Here is a 23,952-nt window from a genome sequence, read left to right on the forward strand (position 1 = left end):
TTGGATAGCCCTGCCCTTATACACAAGCACTCACTGACCCCTGCCCTAGTGCAAGTCACACTGAAGCTGAGCCCTGCAGTCTCATAAGCACTGGGGCCAAGCAACCAACTCAGTCCCACCGGGTCCCATCAGGAACACACAGGGAGAGGCTGGGGGAGCCAAGCTGTAATGACAGTACATGTATACTTTTGAAGTTGTATTATTTCGTTTTATAAAAATGTAAGGATGTTTTTAAAAAAATTATATGCTATTAACTGGGCAATTAAATATAGTTAGAATTTAAAATGTTTCCGAAAAATCTTTAGCAACATTCTGCTGTGTGTTTGTGTGTGTGTCTTTCCCTCTCCTGTGTGTGCACAGTATGTGCGTGTATTCCTGTGTGTTTATGTAGTGATTATTTATTTGTTTGTGTTGGTGTGAGTGCAGATGTGTGCAGAGGAAGAAGGCGGCCTATGTATATTTGCGTGTCTCTGTGTACAAGTGTTATTGGGAATAAAGATACACATACATACATGGATACGTAGGTAGAGAAGTACATGCGTGTGTATGTGAGTGTATTGTGTACAGTATGTGTTTGTGCTTGCATGAAAGTACTTGTGCGCAGGAGTATTTATACATTGCTGCAAGTGTGTGTGGGTATTGGAATATGTCATTGTATGAAAGTATATTGTATGCATGTGTGCATATTAACGTATGTAGGTATGTGTGTAACAGAGGTAGATATGTGTGTAAGTGTGTGTGTGTGTGTGTTTGTATGAATGTGCAAGTGTGTATGCTTACACAACAGTAGGGTCATTCCCGATAGGGTTACAGAGTTGCCAGATCTGTAATGAGCCTTTCCATGTGCTCATTACATGAAATTTTGGCATTTCCTTTCAGACCACAAGACCCTACCCATGGGATGCCCTGTGCCCCCCACTTATTGCTTCCTGATGCTGGAGATGTGCTGGGGGTCTGACCAGATGGCCACTCACTTAATCTCTGTATGTGGAAGGCAGGCCAGGTTGTTCATTTCTCTCCCAGGCACCAGGCAGCACAGATCCTGGCCATGCCAAGCTTCCATACATAAATGCCTATAGTTTTAGCCACATCCAATGGCATTTATGCCTGAATGGCATCAGACTCCAGTATCTCCCAGAAACCTCTGTGAGTGTAACCTTTTCCCTGCTGGCTGTTTCTCATAAAGGGACTCGGTAATATATCCAGGCATGTATCTAGACAAAAGTATGGATGCACTGTTACACCTAAGAACATTACATTGCTTCTCAAACTTTGTCTCAGGAGAGAAATATCCCAGGCTATATTGTAAAGGAATTCTCATGGGCGGCCCCTGGCATGAGGCTCTGTCTCACTATGCCCCCCTTCCCAGTATATACCCCCTCCCCAGGATATACCCCCTCCCCAGTATATACCCCCCTCCCCAGTATATACCCCCTCCCCAGGATATACCCCCCTCCCCAGTATATACCCCCTCCCCAGGATATACCCCCTCCCCAGTATATACCCCCTCCCCAGGATATACCCCCTCCCCAGTATATACCCCCTCCCCAGTATATACCCCCTCCCCAGGATATACCCCCTCCCCAGTATATACCCCTCCCCAGGATATACCCCCTCCCCAGTATTTACCCCCTCCACAGTATATACCCCCTCCCCAGGATATACCCCCTCCCCAGTATATACCCCTCCCCAGCATATACCCCCTCCCCAGTATATACCCCCTCCCCAGAATATACCCCCTCCCCAGAATATACCCCCTCCCCAGAATATACCCCCCTCCCCAGTATATACCCCCTCCCCAGGATATACCACCTCCCCAGGATATAACCCCTCCCCAGGATATACCCCCTCCCCAGTATATACCCCCTCCCCAGTATATACCCCCTAGTAAATACTGCCAGGCTGTCCCGACCCCAGAACTACAGAAGTAACCAGGCCTGGCACACACAAAAGGGAGACGCCATTTAACCAGTGTAAGACCCTTTCCCCGACCCTTACAGATATATTTTCATTCTGTATAACCTGTTAGTTAAGCAACACCTTCATTGTAAGGTAACTTCATGCACAGGCAGCTGGGAATTCCCTGCAATTCGTGCATTAAAAACCCGTCTAGTAATCTTCTAGCACAAAACACCTGGCACACACAGCTATATGGATCTGTTGCAAGTCAAAACACTACTACATATCCTGAATAGCTACATATAGAGAGAGATACATATTATTATACACATTTAGATATACTATTTTATATTATGTATCTATGTATGTGAATAATTTAAGTCCATTTAGAACAGGACACTACAAATCTTAGTCGAGCTTCCTATAAAGTATGTGATGTCATATTTCTGTAAAAGGGTCTGTCTATATGATATTTGGGATAGGGTATGTCCCTGGGAATTACAATACTAGGACTATACCATTTGGGTGGGGGGTACAGGGATAGCTATAAGGATATATTCTAATCGCTAATGGACTGAATGACTTACCGCTTCTCTCAGGGTAAATCTCCCTTTTCCATCTCGCAGTCTGTGGAATCCCTCAGTTGAGATGAACACGCCGGACAGCTGTGGGACAGTAAGATGCGGGGCTGTCAGTCACTGACATCAGCCAATAGGGAGTGGGGCGATGGGCTGGCCCTTCCCAGAGTGGGCGTGTCCCGGCTGCCTGACAGTCCTGCTCTGCCCTGCCAGCCCACGTTGCTATTAGAGGGAAATGCAGGAGTTAGCCTGGCTGCTGCAGCAGGAAGGTACCGACTCACCTTCAGCCTTGGGTCCCTGCTCCCTCCCTGCGCTGACAAGTCCAACATTATTTGGCTAGTTCTGCAGCTGGATTCCCGGGGCCCAAGCTGAGCAATGGGTAAGTAGACACGGTGGGACAAAGCGGGGGTTTGGGTAAATGCAATAGAGCTGTCAGGCAGCGGGACGCTTCTCAGTGCCAAACATGCCCCATCAGCGCTCTTATTTACATTGCCTTGTCCCTACAAGCCCTACAGGCCAGCAGCAAACACCCTGGGACTGAGGGAATGAGTGGGGGGGAGTATTCAAGCAATGGCAGAGTTACGGGCTCCTGCTCTGTGTGGGAGCTGTGGGCCCATAGGGGCATCTCCCCCAGGGTAATGGTATATCCGGCGGATGGGTGCAGAGTTGGGAGATGGGGCTATTGGGTGGCGGCAGGATCCCAGTGTGCCCTATGTGTGCCCTATGTGTGCCCTATGGTGTGCCCTATGTGTGCCCTATGGTGTGCCCTATGGTGTGCCCTATGTGTGCCCTATGTGCCAATGTGAGCAGTAAAGGCAGCCGTGTCCCGTCTCTTTGCAGAACCCGCTTTCGGGGAAGTGAACCAGCTGGGCGGCGTGTTTGTGAATGGGAGGCCTCTGCCCAATGCCATCCGCCTGCGGATCGTGGAGCTGGCGCAGCTGGGCATCCGGCCGTGCGATATCAGTAGGCAGCTGCGAGTGTCGCACGGATGTGTCAGCAAGATTCTAGCGCGGTACAACGAGACCGGCTCCATCCTGCCGGGGGCCATCGGGGGCAGCAAGCCCAGGGTCACTACCCCCACTGTGGTCAAACACATACGGACTTACAAGCAGAGGGACCCGGGCATCTTCGCTTGGGAGATCAGGGACAGGCTGCTGGCAGATGGGGTGTGCGACAAGTACAACGTCCCCTCGGTCAGCTCCATCAGCCGGATCCTACGGAATAAGATCGGGAACCTGGCCCAACAGAACCACTATGAGAGCCACAAACAGCACCCGGCCGCCGCCTCCGCACTCCCTTACAACCACCTGTATTCCTACCCCAGCCCCATAGCGGCAGGGGCCAAGGTGCCCACCCCTCCTGGAATGCCCTCCATCCCTGGCACCATGGGCATGCCAAGGACCTGGCCCTCTTCCCATTCGGTTACAGACATCCTTGGGATTCGCTCCATCACCGACCAAGGTAAGAACTTGGCTATTCCCCACTCCCTGCCTGGGAACTGCCACTCAGATCGAAGGATACTCATTTATATTTGGGCTTCAGTCCCATACGGGATCATTTATTCCTAGGATTCCATGCCTTTCAGATACATTTATTTGTAGAGCTTTATTCCACACAGGAACATTTGTTTCTAAGGTTTCATTCGTTACAGATACGTTTATTTCTAGGGCTTCATTCAATACCGAAACGTTTATTTCTGTTTCATTTCTTACAAAAATATTTAATTCTAGGATTTTATTCCATACAAAAACATTTATATTGAGTGTTTCATTCCTCACAGATACATTTATTTCTAGAGTTTCATTTCTTACAGATACATTTATTTTCAGGGTTTTATTCATAAAGGATTATTTATTTCTAGGATGGATCCTATTCTATACGGGTGCCTTTATTTCTAGGGTAGGTTCCATTACATCTAGAAACTTTTTTTCTAGGGCTTCACTTTATACAGACACATTTTCCAGGAACAATTATGTATTTCATTCAATACAGACACAATGTTTTTTCTATACAGGCCAAGTCGGCACACAGATAGATAAATATATTAAGGCAAATTTATATATATATTTCGCCAAAACATATCAACATAATTGTAATGTAATAGGAAGCAGTTTAAGTATTGACATGATCACCTGTCAATTTTTCGAAATTATTCAATATATTCTCCTTTCTCTCACTATATATATATATATATATATATATATAAATACTTTTCACTATACTATTCATCTTGCCTAGGTCCCACCTTTATTAATGTTAATTACCTCCTAATGTAATGATTTATTAATATACTGATTAGATAAAGGAAAATTATACACTGATTATAAAGCTAATCATTCGCTAATACCGGTGACTAGTGACGATTAGATCCAATTTGCTGATACACACAATATACTCACAGAATTTTTTTACATTAATATTATAATAACCCACTAGTGTATATATATTAAATATATATAATATATAAATATATTTTAAACATAATTGGTAATGAAAATTTCATACAGAATCGGCCCGTCCATAATAATTTTTGTAGTAATATGAAGCTTCAAAAACTGAAGCGATTTATTTTCTTTGAATGAAATAATATCCAAGACGATTTCCACTGCTGAGAGAGAGAGATAGAGATACATAGATAGATAGATAGATAGATAGATGATAGATAGATAGATGATAGATAGATAGATAGATAGATAGATAGATGATAGATAGATAGATAGATGATAGAAATGTAGTGGAAATTGCTTTCGCTATTATTCATGTTAACTAAAGACTCGGTTCTGTGTGAACAAGAGGCGGTATGTAACGTGCCTATTGGCTGTGGGGGGTGGCAGGAGGGCCCCTTCTCATCCCCAACAAAGAATAAAGAGGAATTGCTATAGGGGGAGCCTTGTCCCCATTCTTAATTCCTAATACGTTCAGACACCCTATGAAAACTTTATTCAATGGAGATCAAGTCCAATATGCAGGAGGGCCCAGCAATAGCATTCCCTGCAGCGTGTGTGTAAGTAGAGAAAATTCATTTCACTTTTACTAAACACAGGGATTTGTCAAGAGCACAACGCCTGCTGGAAATGAAGGAAAGGCTTTCACTTCTCTGCCTTGTGCAATCAGACTAAATTCACCCAGACAGGAAGTTCAAATGTCAGATAATTGGTTTCATTCTTAGGCACAAAGTACAACCTCTGGGCATAATCTGAGCGACAGGGAGACTTCCCTGCACCTACAGCCTCATGTTGTGCATTGGGTAGAAGGGGGCCGCACTCACACCACACTCTGCTTTATTCCAATTATCTGACTCAGTAACATGGTGCCCCTTTTGCACCCCCAGATCCAGATCTCCCCCCTGTGCCATTAATTGCCTAACGAGGGAACGAATGCTTGTGTTTGCACTGGCCCAGCCTGGGTCCCAGCAAGTCAAGGAACATTCCCAAGGAATATACAGAGATTTACCATTTCCTGATGTGCTGTTTAAAAAAAGGGAGAACATAACATTGGAGAATTAGATTACAAATTGGGAATGTTTGTAGATCCCTCTAATGGTTTCCTCTTTTATTAACACCACATTGCATTCAAGCCTCCAAGGGAACTGTCTGGAACGGTTCCTCTGCTCGCCTGGCTCTCTGTGCAACAATGTCTGCTCCTGTCGCACTGCAGCCTGCGCCCTAGCCCCTCTCTCTCCTGTCCCGTTACTAATTGAGGCAATCGGAGGAAGCCACCTGTGCCACTGGCAGAGCCATTCCAGGGGGGAAAGTGCAAATGGGCCATTAAATAGTGAGGAGTTTGGGAATAAATACCAAATAATAAGGGCTGGGGAAAATACGTTTAATTCTGTACTGTAGCTTCATAGTCATTCCTTGCAACTTAACCATTTCCAGAAATATATGCTGGTAATTTTCTATCCTCCCCCCAAATAACTATCCTGAAATCCAAATACCAAAGGGGTTACTTATACAAATAATAATAATAATGCTTAGGTAATTTGGTAATTATGTATTTAGTCCTTGTCGGAATACATTTCATTATTATTATTACATAGCAGCAGCAGTTGTGGTTAAAAAAAAATGACAAACGTTTATTATTTAACCCTTTGAATAAGCATTTCCTACAAACTTTCCAGCTCGTGTAGTGAAAGGGAAAATCAACAGCAAAAAAGTAAATAAAACAATAAAACTAAAAATTATAATAGTAATAACAATACTACTACTAATTATAAAAACAATAACAATAGTTATTATAGTAATTATTATTAATTACTATAATAATAATTATTGTTGTTATTATTGTCATTATTATTATCATCATTATTACGTAGTAGCTGAGGTTGCATGAGTCCAAAAATGAAAACCCTTTTTACGGGAATATTATAAAAGAATATTCTTGATTCTTAGTAGTAGTACATTGTAACATAGCAGAAGAGGCTGAAGAAGCTACATGCCAGTCATGTTCAGCCCAGACAATAAGTTGCTGCTCAGTGTAGCTTTTGGATGACCTAGAATCTAGAGAAAGAAAATGACAGTGAAGCTGCTATGGGTATTATTATCAGCATCGCTTTGCCATCTGATATCCCATCTATTCTAGCACTGTGAGAATCGCCACGATTTCCCCCCCTCTTGGTAAAATAAACATTTCTGACAAATCTTGGAATGCTAAGTATTTTCCAGATTTGTAATTTTCTTTAAACACAGGCAGTAGTTTCTTCCCCATAGAAAGTGGAGATTCCAGTCTCCCTGCCATCTATTCCTCTATCTGACTGGCAAATGTATGGTTTGTTATTTATTGACACCTTCTTTGTAGAGTCCCCCATGCAGCAAAGGAAGATTTAGCCTAACAATTTGCCCTATCCCCAAAGCTGGCAATGCTGGTGCCCTGTCAGATAAAGAATGTGATTAATCACTCGGAGATAATTATTGGGGGCTCATTGTCGTTACTGACAAGTGATGTCTTCACCATTCCTTATCCCAAAATCTCAGGCAAACACCCTCACTAAGTTGCAGGGACCGCCTGTCTGGGGGCCCAGGGTGAAGTTCACACATTGGCTAGTTGCTATCTAGACAAATACGCAGAAAGCCAAAATATACACTCGTCGTAAGTGTGACGCTCACCGCAATATTTTAATAACCTGATTTCAAAGCCAGTAATTATAGGTTTGGTACATGAGGGGTAGGAAGGGCATGGCTCTGGGGTGCCAGGAAACCCACCCATAATTTCAGTATCACAGCAGTACTCTGCAGGCTTGCTATGTCTGTTGGGTGCCTGTGTGGCACTGCCAGTCTGCCAATGGGTACTGCTGCCCGGGCACAGGATAAGACATAAAGCTAATGCGCTACATTATGCCAATAAGGATTCGTTCAGCCTGAATAATTCTACTTCCTCGTCGTCGTTTCTTACTGTAGTATTCAGTAATTTGAGAATAAAATTCTAGGCACATTTCTATATAACTATATATACTATATGGATATATATATACTGTACACACATATTGGGGAAGATCAACAATGTCTTACTCTGTATGATCGATGATGGAAAGATAGCTAGTCAAACTTTATGGAGATATAGTGATAAATATACCTGTATTTAGCTAGCCAGCTAGAGATGCTACTATACAGATATCATATTATTTTGTTAGATAAAATAAAATATAGACATAGAGATACATAAATTGTGTAGATATATAGATAGATATGCCTGTAAAATCCTACATTTTTGTCACAATATTACTGTAAAGTTGCTTACACGATATATAGATAACTAGTTAGCCAGATAGATAGATAGACAGTCAGATAGATAGATGATAGATTGATAGATAGATAGATAGATAGATAGATAGATAGATAAATGATAGAATAGTGCAATGGAAACATAAATAAATGTATCACAATGTATACAATGAGAACTAGAGCAGCTGCTAAACTGTAGGTGTCTATAGGAGTCTTTACTGTCCCTAAGTCGTTCTGTACATTGGTTGGTGTCTGCCAGTAACCCTTGCCATGTCCCCCACCCTAGTCAGTGACACCTCGCCGTACCCCAGTCCCAAGCTGGAGGAGTGGAGCAGCCTGAGCAGAAACACGTTTCAGTCGGCCCAGCATGTCCTCAATGGCTTAGAGAAGAGCTCACTGGAACAGGAGGTCAAGTACAGCCAGGTAAGCTCTCCTCTGCTCTGCTGCTCTGGGCTGTTTGCTCTGGAATCATCACAACGTGGGGGAAAGTTGGGAAAGTTATAATTGTCTTTGAAATCAATTTCATTTTAAAAGAATATATTAGGAAACCGTGACCTGTACACTGGGTATCTCACTTTATGGTGCTGCCATAGATGAAGATTATAGATGATAGATAGATACCTTCTGGTTAATGCCAGTGGCCCTACAGGATGTAGGCTAAAAGCCAAGAAGCGAGTTTGGCAGTGGGATGTTGTAAGTCTAATTCATCGTGATATTCCTCTTGTTTCATTCCATGCAGTATAAGTTGAGAAATAATTTCATTAAACAGTTTCTAGTTTAATTTACACACAGAAACTGGGTAAACTTTAAAGTTACTGGGAATGACAGTAGTTTTAGGCTTATGAGTAAAAAGTGGATTTTCAGGCAAGTTGTCGCTTTAAACTGTTTTTTGGGCGATAAATTAGTCTATTAGCAGCGCTGTGGGGTACTTTAGCTATCTGCACAGTTATTTGCTGCATTATAAGTTGGAAACATAGTAGGTTCTGTTATTATATATATATATATAACAGAATTTGTATCAGACCAGTTTGTCTGTGCTAACTAAAGAGCCCTGTAGTGGTGAGGGTGAGTTAAACGCACGATAAACTTGTTTTTTAGTGGAATCGTGAAGCCCATTCGTATGCCTCGCGTTTTTGAATCAGAATAAGAATATTTCTTGCGATCGGTATTTTGCGATATCTATCATCGCAGAACATTCTACTAAAAACAGATATTATCCCTGTTAGCAATAGCCGGTTGTACTGGCCGAAGCATTACTTAGTTGCACAAACTGAAGTGCGACTGCCGCTGCTTCCCTCGCAGTATGTGCGTCTGGTCACCACCGCGCACATTTGATCGAATACAAACAAAATGCTGATCGCTGTTCCTCTGCACCCTATCTATAGAGCACAGGTCGGGATGGGGTAGGGTTCTCTCATTATTATTTCGTTGTGCACACAAGTCGCAAACACGAACCGCAAAATCATCCATAGTGTTTAAAGGGAAACAGTGTAAACGTCGTTTCGCTTGTGCCGCTGCGACACAGTTACTGCCGACTCTCTCCGCTCTCCTACAGAGGGTTCTCACTGAGCTGTACTACAGCAACTTTACAGTAACATTCCCCAAAATAGGGCTAAATAAGCAGATATAGGGGCAGCACCCACATCAGCCCCATCTGCCAATCATCACCCCATGCTACAGACTTCCAGCCAGCAGATAACTTGGGCTGGTACATGACTACACATTCCAATTGTCAAGTGAGCTCAAAGAACAAAATATACTGTGCATAGTTAATACACGAAGTTGTGGTCCAGATTTACTAAACAGCAGTGAGAATACTTGTTTATGAGGGATTGGCCCAGTTTCTCTAAACAGCAGTACAAAATATGGCCGGTTTAGTACTTTGAATTGTAAATTTCACCCACCATGCTGACTTCTAATATGTGTATGTAACATTGGAAATATGGAGTAAATACAAGTTATAATTACACCTTAAGAAATATTGAGCTTTATTGAATCAGAGCTCTTATCTCTGGGATAAGTCCCAAGGATCTCCACCTGTATAAGTGATTATAGGCAGTCTATTCACTATACACATTTACCTTCCTCATCTACATCTTTCCAGCTTTCAAATGGGGGTCACTGATCCCAGCAGCCAAAAAACTACTGTTCCCTAAAGCTACAATTTTATTGTTATTGTTACTTTCTATTACTTATCTTACTATTCAGTGCCCCTCCTATGCATGCTTATTCCAGTCTCTGACTCAAACCACTGCCTGGTTGCTAGGGAAAATAAGGCCCTAGCAAACAGATGGCTGCTGAAATACCAAACTGGAGAGCTACTAAACAAAAAAGTTAACTACAAAACCATAAAAATTAAAAAATGAAGACCATTTGTAAATTGCCTCAGAATATCATTGTCTATATCACATCTAAAAGTGAACCAACCCTTCAATTAATTTTTGCATATTAAAGGAGTAATAGAATTATTGCTTCAAAGTGTGGAAATAACTATCTTTAAAATCTGCACCTGTATTTGTCAGGGGAACTTAAAATACTGTGCTGGGATATAGATTTTCCCCCCAATTTATGTGTGTATGCATATAAAAATGGGCATTAGAGCACAGTGATGGGACTGGGGGTGCGGGTTGGTTGCACATTTTGCCCATAGGACTTAAGTTCTTGTTAAGGGATCCTTGTTTTTATCATGAGAAAAGAAACATTATAAAAAAATATGTTTTAGTTTATATAACAAGAAAAAAAGAAAGGGGGGGGGCGTACTCACCTATAGTAAATGTCTAATTAGAAATAGCCCAGATGTGTTTGTGTAAGTGCTGGCAATACACATGCTCTAGGCTTGCCAGGACTGTAACAACAGAGGCCGCAGACCCTGTGTAATTACACTGTATGTTTATGAAGTAAGTAGTCTTCCCATAGCTTTGGGGCCCCTAAAGAAGATTTTGCTGTGGGGCCCTATTTTTTATGCTTTTTTTGCTTGTTTTAAAGCTTTGTGCGTAATGATTCATTAGCTGACTGCACTGATCAGCTCCATTAAGGATTCTCCTGCCTCCCTTACACTTTCTTACAGGGTATAATTGCTAAGAAATGGTTTATGGTTTTTTTTCTTACATTTTAGGCACATTTTCTTATAAATACTCTTTTTGATATGTAGCCAAAAATCTCACTAGATGCTGGGTATTGTGAGAACAGTAACACTGATACATTTTGAACACAAGATATTTGTCTATATGCAGCGTAATTTACTCAGTACTGTAAACCAAATCCAACAGCTTATAGTTAGTGCGTTACTACTGTATCCATGTAAATTTAGACAATGAAAGTTAAGGTGGCCATACACGTTACAATTGCGATCTTTCCTGTGAACATATTGGTCGTATCCTTCTCTGACGTTCAGGGCTGAATCATCAGATAGAAACAATAGGAATTCTACCCCTATCTGAAGATTCAGCCCTAAATGCTGCTTTTGCTCGGGCGCTTCAACAGCACCCAATATTGGTCATCTTGCCAATCAACCATAGACGCACTGAATATCATACAAAACCTTGTCTCTTACAATAATAACGGTGTGTGTACGCCCAGCTTTAGGAATACACAGGCTGGTTGAATTTTTTGGCCTCCAGGCTAATGATCAGATCATGATGGGGGCTACGCAGGGAAAGGGCTGCATCAGCAGGCCAGTATGGTTCTCTCTTGATGAGATATTTAAATCAACTCAAGAGATAACTGTCCGATTCTTTGCCAGATATCAGCTGGCAGCCAGTCTGTTTGACCCCATAGAAGGTCACATAAGCTGCCAAATTGGTCTAGAGGGGCAATGCTAGCAGCTTAAATCAGTCTGTGTGTGGCCAGGTTCAGCCCAACATTGCAGTTAGGGGAAGTCAGATCATATTGATAATGCATTCAGCTTAACCAGGGACATAACTTGGCCTCTTTTGCCCCCAAGAAAGAAAGAAAAAGTCTCTGCTCCACCACATCGCCCCCCCCCCCTACAGCTGGCAACTTTCATGACCTGTTAGGATCCAGCCCGTAATACAGATAGAAGGTCCAGCTGCACATGGACTGAAATGTGTGAGCAAGATTTTGAGCTTCTTTTATCCATTCAACAGCATTATTCAGAGGTGGGCTGAGGTACCCCACATGAATCTACTGCATACTTTCCACGGGAGGGTAACCTATACTAATACAAGTAATTATATTATCTTAGGGCCATAGAACACCAGGCCACAATCTTAATCTTCTTAGAGAAAACCACAATCAAAATGCTTAGAACTTCTGACAGCCGCTTCCCATTACAGTGTTTGGGTATCATGCTGTCTCTACAAATCAGTCGATGGGGGTCTTAGCCTGTAGGCCATTTAGGGTGAGATCTGGGGGCTTAACTTTCCTTGAAACTCTTGTTGGATGACTGATCTGGCAATGTTTCCTTCATCTCTAGAGCTTTTAAAATACAAGAGTTTGATCTATGCGTCACATGTAGCCCCTGATGACCCAAAAGGTCCACATATTGAATTTTATGTAGCTTAATAAATGTTAAGGTACCCCTATTCTTTTGTTAAGCTATAAACAGCATGTAATGTATGTGCATCATAATGGATTGTCCAAGCAATTACTGCATGAAGCACCATTGCCCTGTTTTAATTGAAGATTAATTGACTCTGTACTTTGGGACCCACCAGGAAGCCTATGTCTGCTGCCTGCAAATATTTTATGGAATGCTTAGAAATGTTTATCTGCATGCACATAAAGTAAATGAATCCACCTTCGATTAAACCAGTACAGTGATACTTCATTTAGTAATTGCTCTAGCTATCCATTATACTACACATATAGTCTGTGTTGTTTCTAGAAGGTTGCACAAAAGAAAATTCGGGCATCTTTCTTTTCAGGATTTAACATTGCAAGCCATGCCTCCCAGCATAGGATATTTCTTGGGCCAGCACACAAGGTGGTGATTGTGGGGTTGTAGGTACAGTCAGGGGGCGAAAACCCAGATAGTGGGATCTTACTAGGCTATAGCTACCCTCATGCTCCTCCTACAGTAATAGGGTCTGCTCCCCTATGGTTAAACAACAACTTTTATTTTATTTTATAAAAAAATGGATTTTACTGTGTACCAGCATCAAATATATGGATAGTCAGGGACCACACATGAACACACAAACACTGCATGTTGCCCATCACTGATTTATAAACAAACATACTATAAGGTACTGGGTCCCAGAACTAATTCTGGAGTGCAAAGGACCTTGAATCTAAAAAGTCTGAAAATAGACATATTTAGAAAATAGAAATATTTAGGCAGATTATATTGTTAAATCATATTTATTCAACAGCCTTTACCCCTTTGATTATCCTTCTTGGATTTCTATTGTTTGGTTCCTGACCTATTTTTTTCTTTCTTTTAATTTCCCACAATTCTTTTCCTCTTATACCGGATATTTATTTGCTGCTCATTTCCCAAAATATAAAGTATATCCTAATCTATTTTGTTTTGCCCAGACAGTAAAATCTATGTACAGATGTTATTGCCTGCAAAAAGCATCTCTCCTTTCCTTATTCACTTATAAGTATGAAGCTGCCATATTGCTTAGGAAGGATGAGGAAAGCTGCAGTGTAAAGGAAAACCCTTTTGCTCACAAACAGATCACGTTTCTACCACTGAATTCTGCAGAAATGCCAGTATGCAGAGAAGGAATGAGGCCACATAGCTCCATGCATTTAGCTAGAACATTGCATACAGGGGTGAACTAATACAAACATCAGGCTTTACCCCCTTCTCATACAAATAAGCTAACAAGCCTGCACATGTTTGAATTGGGGGCCCGGGAGTCCATGTGTATTTCAAAATATCCAGATTTTAGGCAATACAAATACAAAGGCATATAAGAGGCAAACTGGGCTCGCTCTTTAAATACCGTTTGTGCTAAATCTGCATATGTAGTAACAATCTGACATAGCAGGATTTACAAGAGGTCAACTTTTCCTTATTCAATAGGGTTGTTACATTGCTGCCTGGATCAATTACTACTAAGTGGTAAACAACTTAAATATTACATGTAATAATATTACTTATATATGCACTTTTCTGCTAAAAAGGGCACCAACCCATCAGGTCCAGACTGGGATTCAAAATAGGCCCTGGCATTCCAAGTACACAGGGGCCCAAACAGCCCCCCTCCAGCCCAATAAATAGTGACTGTCTATGGCATCTTACAGCAGCCCCTCTGGCATTTGCCAGAATCTACAGATTGCCAGTCCAGACCTGGAACCCATTGTAAAACTCACCAATCAATCACTAATCACTCACAAAAAACCTTTCTATTCTGATCATGAAATCTCCTCTCCCAATATCTCAGCTGATGTCTCTTGTTCCCTGTATAATTCTATGGAAGAAAAATTGCAGCGTCTGCACTAGAAATACACTAGATAGTATGGTGGTGCAAGCAGTTTATTGTCCCCCTTATTATTAGTTTTCTCAGGGTACTCCAGTGTATGATGATGTAGAATTTCTATAAGCCCTACAGAATATGTTGGTGCAGTATAAATTAAAATAAATAATATTTAAACTAGAATTACTGCCTTGTAATGGTAGCCTCCCGTTTGGGTATTTTCATTACAATCTGTAGTCTCTTTATTAACCATAAGCAAGCCTTTATCAGTAGATTTTAAGCTTCTTCTGGCAAAACTTTGTGCCATCTAGTTGACTTCACTGGGTTTCATGTGAAAATAACTCTACTGCGAGACAGAAATCTTTCAGCACATTTAGTACATATAATTTATCATTTGTACCTGCAAATCATATTTGTCATTGAAAAACATTTTATGCTGTGCCCCCCCCTTAAAATGTGTTATATTTGTCATTTATATATTGCACAAAAATTCCTTCTCGTTGAAAGTTACTTGGGGAGGGGGAGTCATTATTCACTGTACGTTGATAACTCACTTCCAACAGTCTTACTATAGCCTGAGGCAGTGTGTTTTACGCAAGTCCATATTGCAGTTTTTTCTTGTTCAGAGGGAGCGTCAATATGTGAAAAAAATGACATTTATAGAAAGGTTCAGATTGTCAGCAACAATCTGCTACAATTTTATAGTATCATTCCCCTGCAATTTTTACAAAATGTAACAAATACTATATGAGACCCCCCAGTACCGTGATACATTAATGCTGTTGGCCGTCCCTAAAAGCATATAAATTGGCATGCAGAAATGACTTTTTTAAATGTTTGCTTTTCAAAATATGGAATAAGGATAAATAACAATAACTACTCATATTTGGTGAAAGTTTTGGTGTTGTTATTTCACAGGGAGGAAAGCAATGTTGTCATTCTATTCACTATACTTAAAAACCAGGTTTTTAGGGAACATAACTCAAAAAAGTGTGTAATGCCCAGTCAGATCTCTCATTATACAGTAAAAGGGATAAATATGTGATTGCACACACTCGACTATAGTTAATATGTGCCTCTACAATCAGCCCCTGTTTTAATTAAGCCTATTTGTTCACTTTTAACTTATTACCCATAGCACTTTGTCTCACCCGCAATGCATTTTAAATTCCACTTCTTTAATGCATTGTAAGCCCTGGAAATGTGGTCCAATAATTTAAAGATATAGACAAAATAATTGATAATTATTCTGAATACTTACAATAGTTAGTTATCAAATTAAAAGTATCAACTTAGGGGGGGGCATTTACTAACCTGTGACTTTATTGTGTTAGGGTTATTCACTCCAAAGAAGTTGCAAACCCAAAAAATGTTGCAGGAAAAATCATTATGCGTTTTTCTGTTCTAAAGCCTGTCGAGATCATGTAGAAGTCAATGGCAGATGTCTCTTCCCTTCCCTGGAAAATTTTTCTTTGCTTCTTTGCGAGTTTTTATGATTTGTGACTCTGGTTTTTGTGTGACAAGTCACACTTTTCCTGACTTTTCTGTGACTTTTTCATGTCAGATTGTTTGGTAAAAGTCTGATATTTGTAGAAACGAGTTTATTCGTAGTTCAACAAAAAAAAAAAAAAATAAAACGAGATAAATTGAAGTTTTAATAAATCTGCCAATGTAATGTCTTATTATTACAGAGAAAAAGGAAATTATTAAAAATAAAAATGTACAGGTATGGGACTTATTTCCAGAATGCTCGGGACCTGGGGTTTTTAGATTAGGGATTGTTCAGCAGTTTGGATTACCATACCTTAAGCCTACTTAAAAAATTCTGTACCATTAATTAAACCCAATAGGGTAGTTTTGACTCCGATAAGGATTCATTATATCTTAGTTGGGATCAAATACAAGGTACTGTTTTACGAACACAGAGAAAAGGGAAACTGTTTTTTAAAATTTGAATTATTTGAATAAAATATGGGAGATGGCCCTTCTGTAATTTGGAGCTTTCTGGATAATGGATCCCATACCTGTATTTACACAAAATTGGCTCTATGGGAGATAACCTTCCTGTAATTCAGTGCTTTATAAATAACAGTTTCTGAGATCCCATACCTGAAGTATACTTTTTATATTGCCTATTTTATTTATATTAGATTTTGCTGGATGGTTAACTGTGGACTTTAGCATAAATTACCCCGCCCCCCCCCGCATCCCATGCACTTTATTCATTAATAAGCAGGTTACCACATCTATGATCTCTGTACAACCAATAAAATCACTCGATAATATGCTAAGCCTGCGATTAGCAGCTTTTGTTGTGTACATATAGGGACAGGCAGGTATATGAATGAGTGCTTTAAAAACTATAAACCAGCAAGCCCATATTGCATCTTGTGGCATGCTCGTGTGTATGTGCGTATTGGCATCTATACCAAGTTATTTCTCATTGTGCATGTTGTATTTAACACACCAGCCAAGGCAATGTACCTTTGCGTATCCTTGGCTGCCATATGTTCAATAAATATGCAAGAGCTGCTCTGGATAGGAGGCAGGCAAAGAAAATATTCCTCATTCTATAAAGAAAGTCACAAATTAAAAAATGCAGGCTTTATGTAAATACTTGTCAGCATAAGCCATTACGTATAACTTTGAGTCACGATTCAGTAATGCTGAATATGTTTTTACAGCAAGCAGAGCATTTAAATACATAGTAACGTTAGGCAGAATGAGCAGTGAGAAGCAAATGCAGTGTACTGGCCAGTCAGACACAATGAAAACATTAATAAGTTGGCTAATGTCCGTCGGTGAGTAAAACAAGAGTAATCCCAAAGTATCCTACAGGGGCACTGTTTCAGTGTAATCTATGAGTATTTTATTTTGCTTGAAGGAAGCTGTATAGCAGCTTTTGGAGGTGTAACTAAAAGTTACTGGCTTTCTATAAAATCTGGTCCATCAATTCCCCAAATGTTAAGGGAGATCATCTGTTACCCATACATTTATTGAAGTTGCTTATTAGTCTGGAAATTGTATACAGCAGGAGCCCTTGTGTCTGCTGGTTCTGTTGTTAGCCTCCTCACATTTTATAAATATAAATAATCTTTTTTTTTTTTTTTTAAGTCTTTGCAGAAGTCTGTCTACTTCTGACTGTGCAGAACGCGGATCAGTTGCACTAAAAAGATATTCTTATCAGTATCCTGGGGCTTATAGATTCTTTGGGATGTTAGAGCTCAGTGCTGCCCCTGAGCTTACACACGCACAAACATACACACCATATCACTGAATGGAGCCAAATGTTGACAAACTGACACATAAATTAAAGCAGTAAATGCTCTGATCATATTAGAAACCATTACTGACAATTAGGATAGTGTTAAAGGACACTTTTGTTTCTTCAAGAAACTGAAAAAAAACTAATTGCTGTGTATTGTTTTCATGGACAACATCAGCTACAGCTGTCCCTGTAATTTCTGGCCATCCATGTGTATCCAATATAGGCCCAGAGTAAATAAACAGAGGTAAGAATCACTTATTGTTTAGTGTGTAAAGTTGGGAATTATTGTCTTTGGGATAATAAATATATACTTGTTTGCACCCAGACAAGTTGCTTTATTGGAAAGTGATTGCCCCTCCCCCCTTCTCTCTCTCTCTCTCTCTCTATATATATATATTTTGCTCAGTCTTCATGCCCAGATTTCCTGCCTTGTATTGAGCTCCCTCCACCACCAAAAAGGTCTAGATAATGGTAATGTCAAGCATGTTACAATACTCTGCATTGGCATGTGTATTATTGAACTAGGCCCAGCATGTACAGTAAAAGTAAGAAAGCTTCCTCAGGGCAAAGAATGGTTAAAAGTATCACTTTAGAAAAGCATTTTCAGGGAGGGACTATGTAAAATGCGCCTGTGTATGAAACGCAGTTTACACATTCCAACTTTACTTTCTTCTACAAAGAATACTGTAGGCCTTTCATTCTGCGCAAATGATCCCGAGACAGAATTTTAGCTCCCATATCATTGTATACAGTAAATATTATTTTACCTTAAGTATGATGTAGATTTAATATTTTAAGCCAATTTGTGAATTATAGTAGGTTTTCATGTTTTTGTGACTATGATTTTGCTTACTGTGATCAGGTTGCTAGAGTCCCTTGTACCTAACAACAAGGCTGTGGGACTGCATGGTAGAGTTACCAACAGTCATCTTTATTAGTACCATAAAAGAGTTTGTGTTTTGCTATACTGATATCTTTTCAGGCTTCTATTATTTGATTTGTACCCTTTATTAAAGGTGGTTGCCATTTTGCATTGAAGGATAAAATGTAAATGATCAAATAGTTTAGAAGCATTCAGCAAAGCAGCACATGGACCTGTTCAGTATGATTGATACCATGGCATGCTACATGCTTAAGTCTTATAACACATGGGTCATTTACATCTGAACAACCAATTATATATTTACTTTCAAACAGGTGACCAGTAAATGTGTTTTCCTGATTGATTGCCACAAGTTAATATATATGGTGCACATTTTCTGACATACTACATTACCTGTTAGGAGCTCATGTAATAAATGGCAATAAAAGGGGAAAATAGGCCTTCAGAATGAGCTTGTGCTAGAATTGTGCATAGGCCAGTAATATGATAAAAAGAAAAGTTTATACACTCTGTCTGAGTGGCAACAGAGAGAGAATCAACTGACAAGGACAAATAAATTCCCCCATCCAAAGCAGGCAGACAGAAAGTCATAATAGTAAGGCTTTTTTGAGGGTTGCAAGGATTAGGAGGAATGCAGCTCAGCAGGCTTCACAGTTTGCCCAGAAAGTTTCTTTGCTTACCCACTGGGTTCTCCACTCCTTTCCTGACCTGAAATGCTTCAGCCCTACCCTCTACCCTCGATCCCACCAATAGTACGGCAGTCTTCTAATGAATAACCCCGGCATGTCAGTCCTGAAGGAGGTGACATGTAGTGGGACAATGGTTACTTCAGAGAAGCGGCATTTACACTGCAACAATGCTATTCAATTCCAACCTGTTATTAAAGTAGGTGTTGAGCACTGTCACCACTTGCTTTAAGAAAAGGGAATAATATTACAAGCCCACCTACATTACTCTTCTTTGCCAATGACTAAGCAACCAACATTATACATTCACACGTGTTTCTAGTGCCACATGCCAGTGCCAGGCCAAGTAGTATTGCCACCCAAGGCTAACTGACCCGACACCCTGCCAGCCCCCCTCCTGCACACTTGCAACCACAACCATTTCCCATACCTGACATTGTTGAGGACCCTGCTCCCTCACCACCCCAATCTGTAGCTTTTGCTCTTCCTTACTGGTCTGCCTGTAGGCCTGGTCTGCAAATTTACTTAAAGCTGCACCCCCCATGACTGTGTACTAGGCAGGTGCTTAACCTGCTTACACCAAGATACGGCCCTGCCACATACATTGATCCATCCCCTGTACCACTGACTAGCCCAACTGACTAGCATCACCTGTACCACTGACCAAACCATGACCCAACCACTGACCCAACCCAACCACCAACCCAACCATCACTTGCCTGTACCACTGACTGACCCACCTATGTTACTCACTTGTCCTTAACACTGACTGACCAACCTGTGCTACTAACTTATCTGAACCACTTACTAATTCACCTTTATCACTTGTTCTTTTGTGCCACTGACTAGGCATTCTGTTCTGCTCACCAACCTGTGCCACTGGCTAAAGCACAAATATTACTATTTGTTACAAATATTACCATGTGGCGATTACAGCTCAGCAGCCAAAAGTTCTCTTTTCCAGTTTTCTTAATGTCCCATTAACCCTTCAGTTTTACTTCTACCATAACTCTGCCTGAGGTTCATCTTGCAAACATTATATTGCAGCCTAATTCTCTTGAGATTCAAGTTAGGAGCAGTCAGCACAATTCAGGTTGGGAGCAAGAGGCCAAGGAGTTGGCAGATCTGTTGGATGATATCAGCCCATGGGCAGGGGAGGCAGAAAGTGTCATAATGAAGCAAATGAAGCTTTTTATTTTTACCATAAATCAGTTATACAGGGCAGGTAACAGCCAATAAGACTCATTTATTTAGTGCTGCTTTATTTATATCAGTTTTAGACCACCTCAGTTTGAGTAGTTAAAATTGTGGCATATTTATTGTAAACCAAGAAAAGAAAGATGCATATATTTCTGACAGTCTCTTTATTGTTGTATCTATATTTTGTTTTCTCTGCCACATTTTGGTCATTTGCACATAATGAACTGCTCCCGTAAGGCTCATAATATGTCTAAATGTCATAGAAATTAATCATACCGTGAAGGCATTAAGAGCAGTTTAGGCATTTGTCTGTAATTACTGCCATTTAGGCTGTGTGCTAACATATGTAGATAATATATCTTTCTTATTTATCTTTCTGGTATCTTTCAGGAGGCCTCTGTATTTTTTAATTCTATTTTTAGCTATGCTAATTTATGTGACTTTCTTTGTACTCCTGTAAAGGAAGATTATCACGAAAGATATTTTATAGCCACCTGTAAGCCATGTGTATCTTTGGCAGAATGCAGAGGCAATTACAGGTGCCAAGAATTTACCCAAGCCAGAAAAATTTCACAGGAACCATAAAGACAGTGAGAAAAATATACAACGGATCATTTAAGAATCTGAATTGCGCATGTTTTCCTACTGATGCAGGGGAACAATAGAGCTTGGAGGTGAAAGTAACCCTAGGGTTCCCACAGCAGGCTGCATTAATGGGTGCAGCATATTTGCACCTAAAGAATTGGGTACAAATGTTAAATTGTGTTTCCATACTGGAAATTATGCAATGCCGACTTTGAAAATATGCAACACGATTGGGTTTTTGCTACATCAGTTGCATCAGATGCAATATACCCTTGTGGCCACAGTTATGAAGAAACTAGGTAAATTTTGCATTCTGAGTTAAAAAACATGGCAATTTGTGTCTAAAACACACTTTGTACACTGCCCTTGTGGTCATAAATGACCCTTACCAACTCCCTCAGCTAGCAGATGCCTCTACATAGCCGTTTTATTTGCTGCATTTAATAGACCTTGAACGCTAGCACAGCTAGGGTTGTAATACAACCAGTATTCGACTCCAACAGTTACAGTGGGGGAAAAGGACTAAAGAGGTTGTAAGGCCAGTATTTTTTACATAAAGGGAGGTGACCGTATAAGTAGGAAGGTCTAATCAATGGTTGAGTAACTATAACTTGTACTCCTTTTTAGCAACCAAAGAATGCTTGGAGCTGTGACATTGCATCCACCGGTGAGCCATAGATTGCCTATCTCTGTTCTTTATGCACACATATTACTTAGCTGCCTTAGAATAGCCTTCACATAGGGATCTTACTGGGTAACTCCACTTCAAAAGCCTGGTGAACATCAGGTTTCTTTTTTCTTGTTCAGTTTAAACATCCACTAACTGCTGCATTGCTCTGTAATAAGCCTGGTTTTGTTATGAGGCACAGCTCCTGGCACAAGAGGTTTTGGGTTAGCTTCTGTCTTATTACCTAATAACAGAGATCTTATTTAAAACAAGAGACAACATTATTCAGTTAGTTATAGCCCTAGAAGCTATTTCAGGAGTTCCCCGTTTCATCAAATTCTAGATTTCAACTAAAACCCTAAAGCCAAACATTGCTACGTCTGCTCAATCGACTTGTAACCTTGTGGCTTAACAAATACATATGACCATGCGTGAATCTGAAATTCTGTTGTATTACAGGGGGCACAATGCTGTGCAATAAACTCAAACACAGGTGATTCATTCATTGATTGGCCTCAATATAGTCATAAAAAAAGAATCTGATATAAAAGATGAATAGATTGTCTGCAGATTTTGATTAGCTGGTCCAATTATTTTTGGATTTGCACATTGTGCCATCACTTTTAATTTTATGAATTGTAACTGGCTTTAACAAATGTTTTTTTTATTATTTTGTTTACATATGTGCATGTCTTTCACAGTTGTGCGATTGATAAGATGACCTTGGCAAAACACTGTATTTTTAAAGTCATATGTTCAAAGAACTCACATGAGAATTTTTTTAGGGCTGTGGCACACGGGGAGATTAGTCGCCCGCAATAAATCTTCATTTTTGCGGGCGACTAATCTCCCTAACATGCCATTCTACTGGCAAGAATCTGGCAGCGATTTACATTCTTGCCAGTGGGATGGCATTTCGGGGAGATTAGTCACTCGCAATAGTGAAGATTTATCATGGCCGACTAATCTCCCCATGTGCCACTGCCCTTAAACAAATGACCTAGAGGGAAATCTTGGTTGGAATACATTGGTGGCCACTTTGGATTGGTGTGGCATTTGCCCTGTACTTGGGCATCATACTGATCTTGGGCAGTTATAGATACTGTTTTTGCACCAACATGGATGATCCTTGGTTTGCAGGCCAATACATAAGGGTGGGGCCCAAACATAAAAATAATTATGTAAAGGATGCCCAGCAACTATTTATCACAATGACAACCATTCCCAGCCTGTGTTTGTAGTATCATACCAGCTGATTGCTTATTGTCCAATAACAATTATTAGACGACAATGTAGTCAGGGAGTCTGGTTGCTTTTAGTCCCTTTTAGTGCATGTATTAGTCCCCTGGGAGGGGCTTTGGTTTATCCCATTGGATCACAGGTGTTGTGTACAGACATAATATTTGGATTGTCTAAGACTTACACTGGTGCATGCCCACATATCCAGAGCAATGATATCTGCCCATTCATTTGGATGGTCAGATTGAACAATTTGCTGAATAACCTAAACTTTGGCCTGCATATGGCCATCTTTAAAATATGTACTTTTTACTTACTGAACTAGGGGCCCCTCAGGCTGAAGGCTCCTAACAAAGCTCCAGACCTGGTTACAGGAAACATTATATTACATCAGTAATAATCTCTGGGCTTGTTGGATATTGTTGCAAGAAAAGAATATAAACAGAAAATCATTTTAGCAAGCCAATCTTGGCATATGTTTTCAGTTCAATTTGCTTGTGAAATCCTTATCTCTGCAATGTTTCTTTTTCTTTTGTCCATTCACTTACAGGACAGGATGTATTTAATGCAATTAATATGGCATGCAAATTTTTTTTTCAACTGATTCCCGAGCCTCAAACCACAGGCATCCTCTGGTTGTGTTGCTGAAGGGAGTTAGAAGTAACATACCCTTCCCAGTAAATGATATATTTACAAACGGCAGACATGAAATCCTAGGCAGTTTAAATCTGGAGGTGAGAGAGATGCCCCAAGGGACTTTTCCCTACTAGAGTAAATGATCTAAGTGTGCTCTGAAGGGATCATTTCTGATTTATCCTACAAAAACAAACACACACAG

The 23,952-nt window shown here is 40.4% G+C and overlaps 1 protein-coding gene across 1 annotated transcript in view; it reads left to right on the forward strand.

Moving 5' to 3' along the window:
• The first annotated feature begins 2,614 nt into the window (after positions 1-2,614).
• Positions 2,615-23,952, forward strand: part of pax9 (paired box 9) — a 32,006-nt gene continuing 10,668 nt past the window's right edge. The window contains exons 1-3 of the mRNA XM_002935348.5: positions 2,615-2,856; positions 3,318-3,938; positions 8,484-8,620. Of these exons, the coding sequence (XP_002935394.1) occupies positions 2,853-2,856; positions 3,318-3,938; positions 8,484-8,620 (762 nt within the window). The 5' untranslated portion in view covers positions 2,615-2,852. The remainder of the gene's footprint in view (positions 2,857-3,317; positions 3,939-8,483; positions 8,621-23,952) is intronic.

This window comes from Xenopus tropicalis, chromosome 8, assembly GCF_000004195.4.
Source record: "Xenopus tropicalis strain Nigerian chromosome 8, UCB_Xtro_10.0, whole genome shotgun sequence".
Lineage (NCBI taxonomy): Eukaryota > Metazoa > Chordata > Amphibia > Anura > Pipidae > Xenopus > Xenopus tropicalis.